This window comes from Lycorma delicatula, chromosome 4 (assembly GCF_047948215.1).
Source record: "Lycorma delicatula isolate Av1 chromosome 4, ASM4794821v1, whole genome shotgun sequence".
Classification (NCBI taxonomy): domain Eukaryota; kingdom Metazoa; phylum Arthropoda; class Insecta; order Hemiptera; family Fulgoridae; genus Lycorma; species Lycorma delicatula.
The window spans coordinates 129,710,012-129,728,571 of NC_134458.1; the positions used below are offsets into that span (position 1 = coordinate 129,710,012).

An 18,560-nucleotide genomic window follows, 5' to 3' on the forward strand; every position below is an offset into this window, starting at 1 on the left:
AAAGAATTCCTCAACGAAATCAGAAGTTGATCCTGCGGTAGTACGATGTCGCACCATCATGTTGTAGCCAGCAGTGTCTGTCTTCCCCTTCCAAGAGTGCGATGAACTGAAATAAAATATCCTGATATCGTTCTGCATTAATGGTGTACTCGAAACAAATAGGACCGATTATTTTCTTCCGCGATATCGCGGACCACACGCCCAACTTCTGCCGGTGCAATTGATTTTCGTGATAAACGTCGGGATTTTCAGCACTCCAAATTCTATTATTTTGGCTGTTTACGTAGCCATCCAAATGAAACCGTGCTTCATCTGTGAAAAATAACGAATCCATAACATTAATTCCCTCACGCAGAAATCAACCGAACCGTTGACAATATTGTAGCCGTTTTTCTTTGTCGGGCTCAAGAATTTGATGAACCATTTGAATGCGATAAGGTCGTAATTGTAATTGTTTGGTCGCCCGATGAACACAGTTGATTTAGACAAATTAATTTCAGCAGACAAACGTCTGATCGATTTATTTGGCGAGGCGAGTAATCGGTCTTTGATTTCAGTGACTGTATCTGTATTCAAGACTGAGGCAGATCTTTTGTGTTCCTTGTTATTAACAGAACCAGTCTCTCTAAATTTTGCAACTAACCTTAATACTGATGTTTTGTTAGGAGCTGGTTTATCTGGGTACTTATGGCGAAACAAATTCTGCACTGCAACCACTGATTTCGTACTGAAGTATGACTCAACAATGAAAACACGTTCATCTAGCGAAAACACCATCTTGTCTCTAGCAAACACTGAACGTTATGATTGCATTGTTGTTACTGTCGGTAGTGTTCTTCTGCATCACCACGATGTCAGATGTTGGACGAGTCTATTTCAGTAACGAGTAGGGGAGTAAGCTTGACTTTTGAAATTTCATGGATGAGTGATTGATGGGTTACGTTTTATATGGGACACTCTGTATATATATATATATATATATATATATATATATTTTAATAAACTTTAAAACTAAAAAAAATAATATTATGTAAAAAAATAAAAATATCAAATAACTTTCTAATAACCAATCCTTTCTCTTATGATTTTTCTTTGTGGTTTTTTTTTTTAATAAGATGTTTTCAAATTATCAAAAAACGCCAAATAACTTCTATTTCGGTCAGGATTAATTATTTTTATAAAATTTAAATAAAACTGATCTAAAAAAATGTAATAAAAAATTAACCATTTATTACAATCAGATTGAAGCGTATTTTAGAGGAAAAATTTTATTTTAATAATTACTAAACAGGAGAAAATATTTTGTGAGATCACATAATACATTGATGTTACTGTGGTCCACTCCTTGAGACATGAAGCTAACCAACCGTTTTCCTGCAAAAATTACTGCAGAACATCTGTAGTAACGTGAAAAATTTAATTACATTTTTATTAATTAACAGTTACTAATTCATTCACGATATGATTTTTTTTCACCACTAACCTTATTATCTTATTTATCTTAATAAATAAATATTAACAAAACGATTTTGTAATTTTGAAAAATAATCATCCTTGGATTGAAATATTTCCAATTATTTGAAATATATTAATCGCCGAATATTTCATGGATAATTGGAAAAGATTTCTTATGCGAATATTAATTACATAAGTAAATTTTATTACTTAAATTTAATTAGGTAAATTAGATTATCCGGCTGATAATAGAAAAAATATTTGTATAACCTTTTTTTGAGTTTTTGACGTGCGTTTTAAATTAAGTTAGATTTAAAAGTTGACAAAAAAGGGTACTGTTCTTTAGTTCTTCTACGGTTTTTTTGTGGAAAAATTTTAATTATGAAATAAAACTGCATAGATTAACAGAAAAGTGACTGAATGTATAAAAAAAAACCTCACCATCTGATTTTTTAATTTATTATGTACTTAATTTTGACAAAGAAACAGTTCGACTACTGTTTTTTTTTATAAATATTTTTGTTTGGAAAAATATTCAAGTTAAACTTAAATCGCAGAAAAAATTTAGTAAAGTAATTAGATTCCTTCCGTTAACGAAAAGATTACTGGGAAATCTTTGATTATTTATCAGTTATTATGAAGCAAGTTACTACGATTCAAAAGCAGGAGAATTAATTAAACTTATCGAGTAAACTGGATTCCAGTTTGATAGATGATCTTTGATCCAGTCTGACCTGTCATTCCTGATATTCTTAATGATTTATCGCACCTCAAGTATAAATTAACCTCGATATTAGAAGTATAGTTACAAACTTCATTTCATTGTTAATAATAATTCACCACATAAACTCAAACTTTTAAATGAAAATACAAAATATTTGTATGAAAAATTTCAATTCTAACCGGAACCCGAAACTATAATTCTCTGAATGTAAGTTGAAAGTAACTCATTACTTTGCTAAATAGATCACTGGTTCCTTCCTTTGATCTCAATCAGTTTTAATGGATAAATGCATCCAAACTGGAACTGTGGATTTCCATGCTGGAGTTATAGTATCTCTTCCTTTAAAAGTTAGATTCTAACATTTTAAATTTGTATCCTGTTAGCTGAGCTTGGTATTTTTCAAATCTTACAAATTATCCACGCACAAATTTATACATTAAAACAAAACAAAAATAATAAAATTCTTCTTCTTCTTTGATCCTTAGCTGGCGTTTGGATTGGATCGACTCTTAAGTCTGCAGGCTGCTGTGGGTGCCAATGGCTGTCTGATTTCATTAAGGAGACGCTTGCACGCATGGCGATCCATGGCCGTTGTCATGGCCTCATTAAGGTTGAGGCTCCGGTTCTTTAAACCATCATCGATCTGCTTGATCCATGTTTTCCTTGGATATTTCGGTTGGACTTTCTAATGGGTGGGTCAATCATGCCAGAGGAGTTTGTGTGGTAGTCGGTTTCCAATCATTCTGCAGACATGGCCAAACCATCGCAGCCTTCGTTTTTGAATCTGTTCCTCGACTGTTGGCAGTTGACCGCAGCAATGGCGGATATCCTCATTTCGGATGTGACCGCAAAGTGAGCCTCTGATGATCTGGCATAGGTATCGTATTTGGAACACTTCAAGTTTGCTCAGGTCTGTCTCTTAAGTCGTGTCCGCATTTCTGCTCTGTACAATAAAATTGGCAGGATTAAGATCTGGAAAAATGAACTCGGGTTTTCAGCGAGATTTTGCTTTGTTAGCACAAGTATCACTTCAGAGAAGAAAATTGTGCAGTTGCTTGAAACTGACGGTGGATTTCCGCCGTAGTTGTTACTTTCTTCTCCTGAATCAGTGATCCCAAATATTTGAATTCTTGCATTAGTTCAATTTGCAAACTATCCAATTGGCTCGTGAGCATTCTGTTGTTAGTAAATGTAACTTACCCGCATTTATTTTCAAGCCATAAGATTGGGTAATGCGGGAGATAACATAGAGAATATCAATGGCCTCAGCATCACTATCAGTGAGTACGCCACTGCCATCGGCAAACATCGAGTCGGTCAGCTCATCAAGCCATCCTCTCCAAACTGGATTCTGCCCTGGAAAGCTCTTCGCATTTTGCAGTCAACTACGATTTTAAAGTGCTAAAGAGGATTGGGGAGACAACCTCTCCCTGGCGGACTCCTGTCCGGATGAAAAACTCCTCAGATAGCTCATTTCGAATGCGTATATGACTAGACGATCTATTGTAGATCTCCTGGAGAAGCTTGAACTTTTTTGGAGGGATAAGGTCTGTCTCCAGTCCCTTCCAAAGTACCAGCCAGTGGATGCAATCAAAGGCAGATCGAAAGTTGATGAAAACGATAACTTCTCGTTTTCCACATTGAATTCTTTGTTCAATTAACTGACGACTGGTCTCAGCATCCTCGGCTTGGTCGAAAGCCGGCTTGACCATCGCAGATTTTTTTCTCACGAAATTTCTGCAAGCGAGACTGGATGACCTTCATGAAAACTTTTCCAACAACAAATAGAAGACTTTTTCCGCGGTAGTATTCGCAGTCTAGACTAGTAAAATTGAAAAATTACACCTAATCAACCTTGAAAATTGTTTATGATCAAAAGAAGCTTACCGAGGAAAATCCTTTTTCCAAAGATAACAGAGGAAAGATCCAGACTGAAATCTAACCAGGAGATTCACCAAAATCAAGAAAACTTAGAAACAAAGAAGAGAAAAAGAAGGCTAAATTTTCGGGGCATATGATCAGAATGGGTAATCTCAGATTAAGTAAAAAATTATTTTAATAAGGTGTAAAAAGAAAAGCAAACGAAATAACCTGAAAAATGTAAGAAGACCTCCAAAAAATAGGCTTAAAAGAATAGGGCTGTTGCGATAGAGATAACTTTGGAAGAACAATTTATAATATAAAAGTTCTTGTGGCCGAAAACAGGATAGGAAGAAAATGGACACATGAGGCAAAACAAAGCCATGACATAAAAGTGGGAAAAGTATGGAAGAATAGAAAAGATGCTAGAAAAAAGTGAAATTTTCGTGGTCCTAAGTTGGCTTTTTTGCATGAAAAGAAATTTATTAGATGTTTTTCACCTCATTGACTGCAAAAAGGGAAAGCTACTTCCACAGCAATCATGACAAAAAGAGGATATTTTCTTAAATTAAAAAAAAAATTCTGTTATTTCGAATATTTTTGTCTTAAAAAATATAATGGGGTGGAGCAATTAAATATATACAAAACAATACAATAAATACTGCTTAAATGCTTAAAACAACATTATATTTTTCCTAAAAAAAAATTACATTGCATGTGACAATTTTTTTTTTTATTTTGCATAGTAAATAAATTGCTGAAAATTTTTACAGATGAAAACATCTGGATACTTGAAATAAAGTAATAGGTATAAAATTATACTCGTAATGTTAGAAAATTTCATATATATAAAATTGTATACGTATATAAAAAAATGAATGCCCAAAAAAACTGACCAAGAAGGGAAGGGAAAAATATGAAAACAAAGAGAAAGCGCTGCTAAGATAGGTAGAGAGGGTGAAAAAGAGAGAGAACTTCCACTTCTTCAATATGAACACAAAATAGTAACGTCATCTGGTTGTCCCTTAAATTTAAGTCTGATTTCAGACTGCCGGTTTAAGAAGGAACTAAAGTAAGAGAGAAATGTGAAAAACAAAGAGAGAATGATAGAAAAGCGTAGAAATAGAAAGAGATAGAGAAACTATTACAAAAGGTGATCTCTACACTTGAAATTCTTGTGACTCACAATAATATTCTATATTAAATTCTGTGACCCATCTGTGTGGAACTTAAATTCAGAACTACCAACATTACAAACTAATTTCATTCACAAATTAAAATTCTCTCAATTAAACCACAGTGTTATTAAACCTTTGAGCTTATAATATATTCAATTACAAACTACATAAATTAAATATGAATCCTTAAATTTTAAATAAAATGTTAATATATTTTTAAGTATTTTGAGATTTAACAAATACACCGCAAAAAGTGGAATAAGCTTTGGGGTAAAATCATAATAAATAAATTTCTAATCGTAATGAACAAAACCCTTCATTTAATTAAATCATGTTTATCGTATGTTTAAGATGTAAAATATTTTAATATTAATTTTTATTAAAATTCAATAAAAGGTTCCAGTAAAACCGATTGTAAAATATTCATAAACTGTGCATTCATATGGTAAAATAAAAAGGCAAGAAAAATTCTTAATCTTCATGAATCTTATTAAATCCTAAATCATTTTAGCTATTCTTTTATCCATCTAACAGCGCTATATACTCTTTAGAATATATTTATGTAGTTATTAATGATTTGAAAGAAAACTACGATTTTAATTTAAATGATTGATTGATTAATTTTATTAACATATAATTAGTTTAATACAATAATTAAGAAAAAATAAATACTTTTCCTTAATTTAATAGGCCTATACAAGGTTATAGAAATAATTTTTTGCCTGTTTTTATATCCTCCACTAAATGTAAATGTTCATCCACTAAAAATTAATAATAGAAAATTAATAAAAATTATCAGCTTGCATTACGATGCGCAAGTGTACTGCCGGGTTAATTGTCTAGAATAATTCGATTGTTTTCAATGGATTTTTACAAATGAGGTATATTTTTTATCAAAATAAAATTCTTAATAAATTTTTAAATAAGTAAAATTTTATCAAACAATTAATTACAAAGATATTTAAAATTAAAAAGTTAAGATGGCCGCTATTTTGAAATTTTTGAAGGTGACGTTTTCAATTTTTTTTATTTCGTAGTATAAGACACTAGTCTTAGATTTGCCAAACGGTTTACCCGTTTCCCGAGAAATGATTCTTTTGTTGAAAATCACAAAATGGCGTCCAGAAGGAAAACAAAGAAAAATAGGACTTATGACAATATGAACTTTTTTTGCTCAATTTTGTGTCCTGAATCAGTACCTGAAGTTTGGGGAATACGTCCCTGAATATTCTGTACACTGGCCAACATAAACAAGACTACCAAAAGGAAAAGTAATATATATACATAATGCCTATATAAAGGCTAAAAGAGTACGGGATTAAAGAGGCCACAGGGAAGCCTCGAGAAAATTAAATTTCTTAGAAATGCTTAATACTATGACTTCGCTTAATTTTTGTTTACATTTACACAGAATACTTTTTTAAATATACTTATAATAACTTATACTATAAAAAATAATTATAACATTTTTTTAACATGCAAATTTAAAAATATTATCTCGTTAAAAATTTAAATATAATTGGTGTTAAAATCAAGATTCAATTTTTATCTCATTTTTTTAGTAGCTATAGAAAAACTATTCATAATTCATTTTTTTTTAAATCACTTTTTCCATTGTAAAACAATATCAGTTCTGATTTATTCTCCAGAATTTTGTAAATATTGGTCCAAGGGACCAACTAATGAATAGAACTCTGTGTTATTACTATGTTATTTATCAATACGCTCATTTATACGTAAAATATCTAAGAAGATAAAGTGAAAAATGAATAAGTAAAGGAAAGAGTAAAACAGAATAAAAGATAAATAATAATTTAGAATAAATTTTTAGGCTAATTCGCTGAAACGTTGAAATGATAAAAATTTATTAATACAAAGCTAGAAGAATCGATCAAAGTTGTAAAACATAGCAACTGGAAAAAAACCAAAAATTATAGATGATTTAAAAGGGAATCATGACTTAAAAATTTAGGTAAAGGTAAAGGAAAAAATTCAAAGGACCGGACTTCAAGGCCGAAAACAAAATGATCAAGACTTAAGAAGATTCCGTCACCAACTACTTGTTTTTTATCATTATTATTAATTGATAATTTTAAGAATATTTCTTTCTTAATTTTAAATTATAATGTACTGCCAACAATTAACTATAAAAAATTAAATGTACTCATATTTTATGTAAAAATCCGTCTAAAAAATTTAATTACATCTTATATTCTTTTACACTTATAAAAAGTTAAGGTCATGGTTACAAAAAGTGTAAGTAACACTTTTTTTTAATAAAATAATTTTTCTCAAATAAAATTACTTCTTATGCAATTTAAAATAAAAATTACTAAAAAAAATTTCATTATCTTTTTTTTAATATTTAAGTGTATAAAATAAATAATTTTAATAATTGGTTATTATACATTAAGTAACGTGATTTCCTTTATCTTAATTACAAATGATTTAAATTTATTATTGAATAAAAAAAATAATAACTACTGCAGAGATTAATAGTCGTCAACATCTACGAATATGTGTTACAACATAACTTAAACGGTACTGACGTCAAATATATTATATCAAATACAAATCCGGAATACTACTGATGACTGTCGGCCATATGGGGTTTCATTAAAGTATTTAGCTACGTCATTTATTTTCAATCTATTTTATAATGAATTAATTTAAATAAAATTGATGAATTTGATAAAGGGATGAACAACTATACTAACAAAAATGATATGAAATTAAAAACAATCAATGGAGTCATAAATCGATTACTTCTCGTCACTAATATCAATCTGTATATAACAGTTTCTTGGGAAAAGAATAGGAATTGTAATAAAGTAAATTAAAAAAGTATATATATATATATTTCTCAAAAAAAAACTTTAATACACTGTACGTCAAATTAAATAAATTACTACCTAAAACAGTAGATTAGAAAAGTCTTGACTTTTACAGATAAGATCTCAAAAATAGAGATTTAAAAAAAATTAAAAACCTATTAAAATGAAAAAAAACATAAAAAAAGATAGTGAGAAAATAAAATGTAGACAACTCAGGAACTGTTGAACAACATGGAGTTATAACACAGATACGAAGCTACAGAATGCAGATGTGAATTAAAATGAATCCCCCATGGAAGTGGGGTACATAGAAATTATGATTAATTTTCAAGTGAACTAAACACCATTTACCTCCTGGCATATAGTCGTTATATTTCCTTATTGTAACCAAAATATAACATAAAATGGGAACGCAGATTCAATATTACTTAAATGTTCACCGAATACTAATTAATTTTATGTAATGAATGAAAGATTAAAGGAAATCTTTAAATTAATTAAAATTTTTATAAAACATTTTATTTTTACCTATTAATTTTTGTTTTCCCTTTTGTATTTATCAACGTCTAAGATAATACGTTGAAGAATAAATAAAGAAATAGTTTCGTTGGATTTTCTTAAAATTAAATACTATTTCTACTAAAACTGATGTAGATAAATTAGATAAGTTTCGATTCTTTTGATCAGGTATACAATAAGAAGTTTCGTAGAACTTAAATTTTATAAATAAAAAATTTGTACATGTACTGAAAGGAAAAATTATTAATTTACAAAAATAAGACAGCTGCATAAATCAAACAAGATTACAGGATCTGAAAATGTCTAATGAAATCAGTTATTAATAAAACATGAAGTTAAGAATGTTAAAGAAAAATAAAATTATAAAAATTGATTTTGGTTGTAATAAATATGTCAGGAGATTATACTAGAATAAAACTGTATTTCTATATAAATGAAGCAGTAAGATAACTGATAGCCAATGAAATGTAGTTTTTAATTATATCACATTCTTTTCGTTTTAACGATAATTTCATTAAACTATGAATAATTTCAAAAATCGTAAAGAATTACAGTTCATCTGGTCTAATTCTATTTTAATTTGCTGGTTAAATTCTCACTTTTTGAAATTGAAGCGCTGTTCTGTCGTGTAAATCGCCGTTTGCTTTGAATATAGTTTATATAAATAATATCGATTACGTATACGTATATGAGAGTATAAGGAAAAATAAAGTTACCAAGATGACCAAAAAAAAAATATTTTTTCTGTTATTATATCTGGAAAACGTTTTGCGAGATTTTTAATATTCTAGGAATGATCTATAATAAACCTCAGTCTAGTATAAACTTTGTTGGGTACCACAAAATTCTAAGCAGTCATATTTGATATCTATCGTAACGAGACTTAGAGGTTATTAGAAATGCCACGTTACAGGTTACATAAACTTTGTTTATTTTAAAAACCAATCACAAAAATGGGGAGTGTTTGTAGAAAACAATGATAAAATTACGTTCTCGTTTCAATAGACAAAATGCCGCATCTCGATTGATTCAAAGATTTGAGCGTATATATTCTGTCAAAAATGACACACTGCGTGTGCATAAAATTTCCGGTTAGTCTGCACAAAACATTGCCGCAATCAGTGAGAACGTAACAGTTAATCCTAAAACATTAATACGTCATCGAGTACAACAATGGAATATTTCACGGGCTGCAGCGCAACGAATTCTGACAAAGACCTTCATGCATACAAAATTCAATAATCGCAAGTTCTGCTTCTTAGACACGATCAACAACAAAGAGACTGTCAATTGAGTGTTGGAAGTGGATGATGAATTTCAGCGGAGAGTAATTGTTGGACCATCAAAAGGGATGCTCCACAGGCGAAATATAGCAGAAAATCGTCATTTCTTCCCTTCTAGATGAGTCTCAAATGTTTGAAAATTGTGCAATTAAGAATACAGAAAGTATGAAAATGTTTTAAATTATAAATTCTTGTCACTCGTAAACCATACGTGATGAGGAAAAACCAATATTATATTTGAATTCAGTAGAAAAAATATTATCAGAATCACATATTTTTATTTCTGAGATAAAAAAAAAATATTTTTTGTTCCCCAGCGTAATATTTAGTGACGAGGCTCATTTCTACCTTAACGGCTGCGTGAATAAACAGAATAGTCGAATTTGGGTCAATGAAAATCCGAGAGTAGTTCGCACGCATTCCATGCATCCGCAAAAATTATAGTGCGTAATTTTGGGTTGGGGGCGAGATTGGGTTCTATTTCTTCGAAAAAGAAGCTGGTGTTACTGTTAGAGTGAATGCCGCTCGTTATCGTGCATTGCTCAAGAATTTTTTGTCAGAATAGGAAGACATGGACATAGACGTATCCAATTATTCAATTAATAGATCGCCCAGTTATTGCTGACCAAACTTCCAAATTATGTAATCTCTGGTTTTGGAGATCAGAACTGGCCAGCAAGGTCGTGTGATCTAACACCTTACGATTAGTTTTTGTGGGGTTATTTGTAGAGTAACCTGTATGCCAATAACCCACAAACACCCCTACAGCTGAAGAATGAAATTCGACGTAAAAACTGACTTATAAATTTATACATGTGAATATGTACTGGAGAAATTTATTAAAAGAGTGGACACCACCCGGCAAAGCCGTGGCGGTCGTTTTCCAGACGAAATATTCAATATTTATCCTCCTAAATTACTTTATATATCAATCAAAATATTAAATACTGTTGAAAAAAGTGAATGCTTTTCTTAATTAAAATACCGGTTTCAACTGAGACTTTCTTTACAATCATAAGTTAGCAATCAGCAATAAGTTAGCAATTTTATAATAGTGGTGCTCGGTAAACTTTGTTTTTTGATAATTTTCAGTCACGTTTCTCTACCACGCCTACTGACGGAGACCAGAAACCAATTCTTTCTCCTAGAAAATACTCACTTTTACTCTTATCCTCCCTGTTAAGCTACCACAATTGTAGATAAGAATGTCAATAAATAAAAGAACGGGATGAGACTTTATGTTATTTTCTGTTAAAATATCTTTCTTGGAATTGACAAATATATTAAGAATCCAACAAACCGGAAGATGATTTCGTGCAGAAAACTTCGTTTCGAGAACCGTGCGCCAAAATTTCTTAACTGTATGCTGTATTTCTTTTACACTATTTTCGTTTCATTCTTAGAAATAATTTAATAATTTAAAGTACTGCATTTTTAGTTGCAGTAATCATATAACTGCAAGCTCACTACAATTAAAGATGCAGTTTTTCAATATTATTAAATTCCCACATTGCGGACAATAACGCATTGCAAGTATCACACTGTGATTAATCAAAAACTCATCAGTTTTTTTTTTATTAGTATTTGTTATACCAATAAACTTGTTAAAAGAAAACCTACAATTATTATACGAAAAATGTTGCATCGTTGATCTTCTCGAGACCATGAATGTACTCAAACTGATTTAGGATATAAGCTTATTACCAAGCAATTGCTTATATTAATTAATAATAATACTCTTACCTTACTAATTTTACTTTTCAGACTATTTTTATTATTTCTACTCAATAAGGTAAATGTCTTTTAGCTTCAATAAAATTGCAGGTAACAGAGTAATAACAAACAGTTACTAATAAAATACTGCAGATATTTTAATACCAAAGAATAAAACGGAATTATACAAGTTAATTTTAACGTATGACAAAAGTGGATAGAGGATATAATAGGTATATTATGTACAACAAAGTAAACAAATAAATAAAATTGAAAAGAAAAGGGGGTAAATGAAAATCTATTAACAAACAAATGAGTTATTAGTATAATCCCAAGTAATAAAATAATTAATTCCGTCAGAGATGCAATATATCATTATTGCGTAGGTAATAAAATTGTAGAAGACAACGAAAATAAAATACAAAACTGTAATAAAAAATTTACAGCATCTGGAACGTATAGTAATAGCATTTAATTTAATAATACTGTAAAATCTACAATGAACGGTAGTTAACTTTTACAAAAGTAAGGCCTATACCATTAATTAGAAAATGTTCTCAGTTCAAATCATTTGTGGGCTCTGGGATTCACTATGGTACATTATAACACACTAAAATTATCGTCATTAAGCACTTTACATGAACTTGACAAATATTGTTTAACACACATTACAGTAAAATGTAATATATCACATTTAACCGTCTGGAAATAACTGCCACCAAGCCAGCTGCGGTTTCCTTTCCCAGTGATTCACTTTTATAACATTATTATAGCCGTAAACAACTGAATCCAGACAAACGCCGGCACATACAGACAGTCACACACATACAGGTCGTGGAACTTCATCCACAATCGGGAATTGAAGAATTTATAAGTGTTAAGTAAATCTCATAAATACAAAAAAATTTACCAAGAATATGATAAAATATGGCACATGTAATAGTAAATACGTAAATGTAAAAAACGTATTATTAATATACTTATTTTTAACCAATAATGTTTTCTGCAGACATAGAGCAGTAACATTTTGTTATTTAGGTAGTAATATTAAAAAATGTAATAAGCAATAATATTACTAACAGTGGTAAAGATATTATTATTAGTTTAAATAATACCTTGAACGGGTATGAAACCTGTATTGTAGGGGAGAGAATTTATTTCTAGTGCTAAAGAAGAATTCTAATATGAATTAGTTGAAAGACGGGATACGATAGAAAAAGACTATCTCAGAGGAAATTTCATCGATATAAAGTATAAAAAATAAAAAATCACGATAGTATAAACAATATTCGAAAAATTGATTGCTTGATGAAAGGATATCGAAAGTAGTGGAAAGGTTACCGAGGAAGATCCCACTTCCCTATGTAAAAAAATTTATAATGGAAACTATTAAGTACAAAACAAATATTAAAAAAAAAAAAAAAATTCGATTGGAAGACTGCTGCAGATCAAATTGCGAATGCAACCAAAAATAGAAGCATAAATTTAAACATTTTGACTAATTAAGAAAGATGTAAAATACGAATAATTTTGTGCAGAAAAGGAATCTAAAAATTAAAAAATTTCAAAAGTATTTGTATTGATTTCATCAGGATTTACGGCAGAAGAAAAATAATTTATGAAAAAGAGAGAAAGAAAAATAATAGATCCTTTGAAAAGTGATATTGAATAGAATACAAAATAATCTACGAGCAATTAGATATTAGCGTTGAATATTAGCAACTGGATCTCCTCTCAACACCTCGTACAGTAACATCGATGTACATCGTGAGGAACTCTCACAATATCGTTTGAATATTTTTACCAATTATATATGTACATACATACACACAGATACACAAAGAGAGCGTTTCAAAAGGTTCCGGCTATATTTTATAAGCGTTTTTCTCAATAAATAATGAAAATTATTCATAAAAAAAAAACATAGATAAGGAAATACTTAGTTTTCGAGTTACGGTAAGTTAAAATATTTTTTTTTTTGTCTCAGAGGTATAATAATGCGGTATTTATTTACAAGAACGCAATTGTTATTTTTATTTTTTTATCTATTATAAGGTAAATTTCTATTTGTTAATGTAGTTGCTCACATTGTCATAAATTGAATACCTTTTGAGAACTCTCTATGAAATTGCGTAAAAATTTAAAAAAATGAATAAATTTTCACATGTTTTTGAAGAAAAAAACATTGTAAAATTTTCAGATAAATAAAAAAATATATTTTGCTCAGGATAAAGACTTTACAAGATTTATAGCAAAACTTTTTTCAGAAGTGAAATAATCTATATTACTTGTAAATTTCCTAGAACTACAGGAAAACTTGGTAAATCATACTTTGAATTTATGATTTTGACAAACACTTAGTATTATTTGTTGTTTTTTCTAGTTATAAATGTTATTAAGTTTTAACATTCGTTATTGAATTCAGGGTGTTCTAGAACGAATATAATAATTTATTAATTTAAATTTTAAGAGAAATTTATTCTGTTATTGTAGAATAGCATACATCTATTAGTAACAGGAGTAGTAACAGTAGCAGCAGGAATAACAAGTAAACTAAAACCAATAAAACTTTAAAATTACACGCGGATGAAAATTTGCATTGTACTCAAATTTACTTTACATTGGAGCTTTTATCAATTATAAATAACATTTTATTTCCAGGAAACCTTGCAATTAGATGGAATTCAGATAATAGAAAAATTAAACTGTAAGGATAATAAAATACTAAAAATCTATTAAATGCTTATAATGTTGTAGCTTTACAAATAAAAATTGAAAACACAACTAAAACTAAAATTTATTTAATAATATATTAGAAAAATAAACTGTTTCCATACCTTTTTACCATCAAGTTCGTGGCTTCCTTGAGCTAGGACCTTATCTACGCTATTAGGATCTGCGAAAGTGATGAAACCAAATCCCCTAGAGAAACAAACAAGGAAAAGAAAGATAATGAAAACTGCACAACAGCACAAAAATATCTATAAATTTATATACCATAACCACGGTGTTATAAGAAATACAATATATATTTATTAATGTTTTGAAAGTAGTTGAAAGTTACATAAAATATTTTACATAAGTGTATGTTTTTTTTAAGCATACAATTATTTAATGAGATCTTCACATTATCAATACAGTAATTTTAATTATAGTATTAATATAGTTTAGGGGCAGCATAGTAGAAATTTCGTATTTACAACATGAAATTCAAAGCAATTATTATGTAAAAAGTGTCTAAATATTTCATTAGCTGTTTCCATAGCAACAGTACCCCCACCATTCAATTCATGCTAACTGATCTAACCTATCACGAACACTTCTCTAAAAATTAGGTCTATAATAAAAATAAAGCATATTTGTTAAAATTTAATCATGTAATGATTCATTTAATTTGAAATAATTCGTCTAAGATCTATTTAGTTATTACTATTCCTATAATTTATTTATATTTTGCTACATATTAGATACATTTTATAATAATATTTTAGATTTCATTATATTATTACATAAATACTTTTTTTTTAAAAATAAACAGGATGTAATTAATTATCAAATACACAACTAATTTATAATAATAGATTATTTATTCAACCATTGTGATGGCATTTAAATTTAATGAGATCATTATTCACTAACATACTCTAAATGTTGGTATAATTAAATTTGTTACATCACTCAAACTGTTGCAATTAAATTTTGTAAATTTCAACTCATTATCATTATTCATCTATTTCAGTGAATGATGTTTATGTTACAGAGACAAATTTACCACTTCTTAATTTGAACAATATTTAAATTTTGTTGAATATCAAAATTTTAATATTATTACATTATTTATGTAGTGTCGTAATTATTAATGATTAGATCTTCAATATAAACTTAAGCAAGCTTAATTCAAAATAATTTAATTTAGTTTGTTGTTTACTACAGACTGAGTTTTACCAAAATAATTTTAAAGAAAAAGAAATGAAATAAGTTCATACCAGAATAAAAACTATTTTGAAAAAATATTTAAAACCGGTTTTGAAAAAAACAACATTAAACCGGTAATTATAATTTAATTAATGTAGCCAGAAAAATAAAATTTTGTGATAAAAATTTATATTCTCGTAAAACTAATAAATGACGTATGTTTGAAATTATTGCTGGATCAAGGTCTCAATACATAAGGTTATACGCAAGCATAAGGTGCACATAAACACAAAACCTCATTTCAAAGTCAATATATGTAAACAATTGGGTGACCACTACCAACCGTAACTGTTTTTTTTTTTTACAATCAAGTATAATACTAAAAATAAAATTTAGTTACATTGTAATGAATAAATATTTCGTCTTAGTAGGATTATATATTTTCATACGTGTTTTTTAAAGTGATTATAAATATATTGCTTAGTTAAAAGGAAGCATAGAACCCATATTCCGAACAACAGATAAATCTAAATTAGCATTAAATAATGTTTTAAAAACGCCTCATATAATTTAAAAGAAGAAAATGAAATGTTAAAGACTGTGTTACAATGAATAAAAAAATAAAAGATAAAAAAAAAAGTTAAAAATAAAAACCCTTATGTGCAGAGAAACACGGGTTTTTTATTGAGAAAAAATCAATTATTTAAAGAAAAACTAATCGTAAAATTAATTATTCTACACATTCTAAATTGTAAACAAGAAAAAAACTTTCAACGTTTTTATAGAACCGTACCGTAATTAACAATTATCAAATTCAACGGCAGATATTTGGAAAGGAGTCATAACGGTAATGAAAAAACAGAATCAATCAATTCAGAACTATTTATGTCCTGAGTGGATAACTATTCAGCTAATTCCTTTGCATTATCCTTTACTGTTACGTCCACTCTATTTTTTAAACCCCTGCTACTGGAAAAAAATAAATTCGGTTGAAAGCATTTTTGTTAAATCTTAAATCCATATAAAAAAAATTATTCAATAAAAAAATTGATGAAGAAAAAATTACAGGATTTAATTTACACTTATTATAAATTTGCAATTCTTAGTAACTATTTGATAATGAAAATTTTAAAATAAAAACTAATTAATGTTATCATAGATCTATTAATATTATCACACACCTAATAACACAACATAATATGACACAAAGTTCTCACATTTTTATCTGAAAATAATAAAAAATCGTAAATTTACTTTAGAATAAATGCTATTAAAATTGTAGATTACCAGAAAAATTATAAATTTGCTTTAAAACGTGAAACGAAATTCCATGTTTTACGTTTTAATCTGAAACGTTTCTGTTATTTGCGTTTTACTAAAATTGCAAATTTTTTTCTGTTATATTAACTGCACTGTTCCACACATAGAAGAAATTCATATGTATATTTTTCAGTTCAATAATTATTATTTTTTTAAAAAGGGGATGTATGACGTATTACAGAAAGTTGAGAATACATAATAATAAAATATTTAATTTTTCTAACTATCATCTGTATACATTTATTCTACAAAGTTGAAGCAGTGTTATTACAGGAGACAGGAGTATTAATTTTATCACTTTTCACTGAATTTTTCTCAGTTTTTCTTACGGATATAATGCTAGTAAAATAAAAACATGAGAAAAAAAAGGTACCAGAAAGAGTTAGTTACCTTCTCTGACAGTATCGGTGTTAATTAAACAGCTCCTATGTAATTAGAAAGATTTTATAGTTGTAGGGCTGAATAATATCTGTATTTTGATGGGCTCAACATGGTTATTTGTTACTGTATATTTGGCTCGTAGTAGAAGACAATTGGAAACTACGTTACTCCTCACTTTTATTATTAAACTTTTTCACGAGAAGCTTGTTACTGCTAGTTGCTTTGTTATTTCTTTGTTATTTCTTTCAGACTAATGATTTATTTCAGGTCTCTTGAGACTGTTATTATGTTAATGGTAGTTAACAAATAAATTTGACACGTTATCACACTTACCATATAATACTTGCATTACCGATACTGAATATATTTTCGTAGAGAGAATATTTTACATTTATTTTCTTATTTACAGTGTAAAAGGTAAAGACTATTTATTACCATTCTTATTCCTTTCTGTCTAAACTTTATAAAATTAATTACTTAAAAACGCATATTACCGCTATAAATTTATGTCGCTTAAGTGTAAATATAAACTCTTACGTCCAACAATAACGTAACACGACAAAACCAGATCTGAACAACTATTTACGATCAAGAAAAAGTTTATAACTACACATAAATAAATAAATTAGTAGATTTAATTTATTAATAAAAAATAATTTAATAAATATAAAATATAATTATTTATTTGCAGTAAAATGTTATTGATACATAAATAACAGCTACCGATAAAGATCACTATAACACGATAAAAAAAAATTCATGCAACTAAACCACAACTGAATCGTTAAGAAGATAACTGAGGGGAGAAGCCTAAAACAACTACCATACCTGTGTATACTAGCATGTGTTGTATCTAAGCACAAACATAAAATATAAATCCTGAAAAACTAGTCAGAAGATTAACGGACTACACCACCACAAGAACAACAATAGCAAATCTACTTAGTTTTATTTCAATCCTTTTTAAATTGAAGTATTTGAATCGATAATTAAATTCATTAACTTTTTTTTAAGAGCAATGTTTAAAAACATAACGTAGTAGGAACAATTTTGGTTACTTATAAATTAATGACCTATAAAATATTACAATAAAAGTAAAAATTAATTTTATTAATCCTGGCATATCTGTAAATGTTAGCATTATTAATATTACTAAAACTTAATATAAAATTTAATGAAATATTTATCTATTATGAGTCAATTTATGAATGAAATAAAAGAATATTCTTACAATAATCTTGCAAACTTAAACAATAAATAAAGAGGTCATTCATATAAATCGGTTCAGCCGTTGAACTGTTACGGTGGAACAAACATATAAACATACATACACCCTAAATACATTACACTCCTTTCTGGGCAGTCGTGTAAAAAAATT

General features: G+C 28.4%; 1 protein-coding gene across 1 annotated transcript in view; it reads right to left on the reverse strand.

Moving 5' to 3' along the window:
* Rbp6 (RNA-binding protein 6) overlaps window positions 1-18,560 on the reverse strand; it is a 967,859-nt gene that overhangs the window by 795,776 nt on the left and 153,523 nt on the right. Inside the window, exon 2 of the mRNA XM_075364169.1 lies at window positions 14,404-14,488. Coding sequence (XP_075220284.1) covers window positions 14,404-14,488 — 85 coding nt within the window. The remainder of the gene's footprint in view (window positions 1-14,403; window positions 14,489-18,560) is intronic.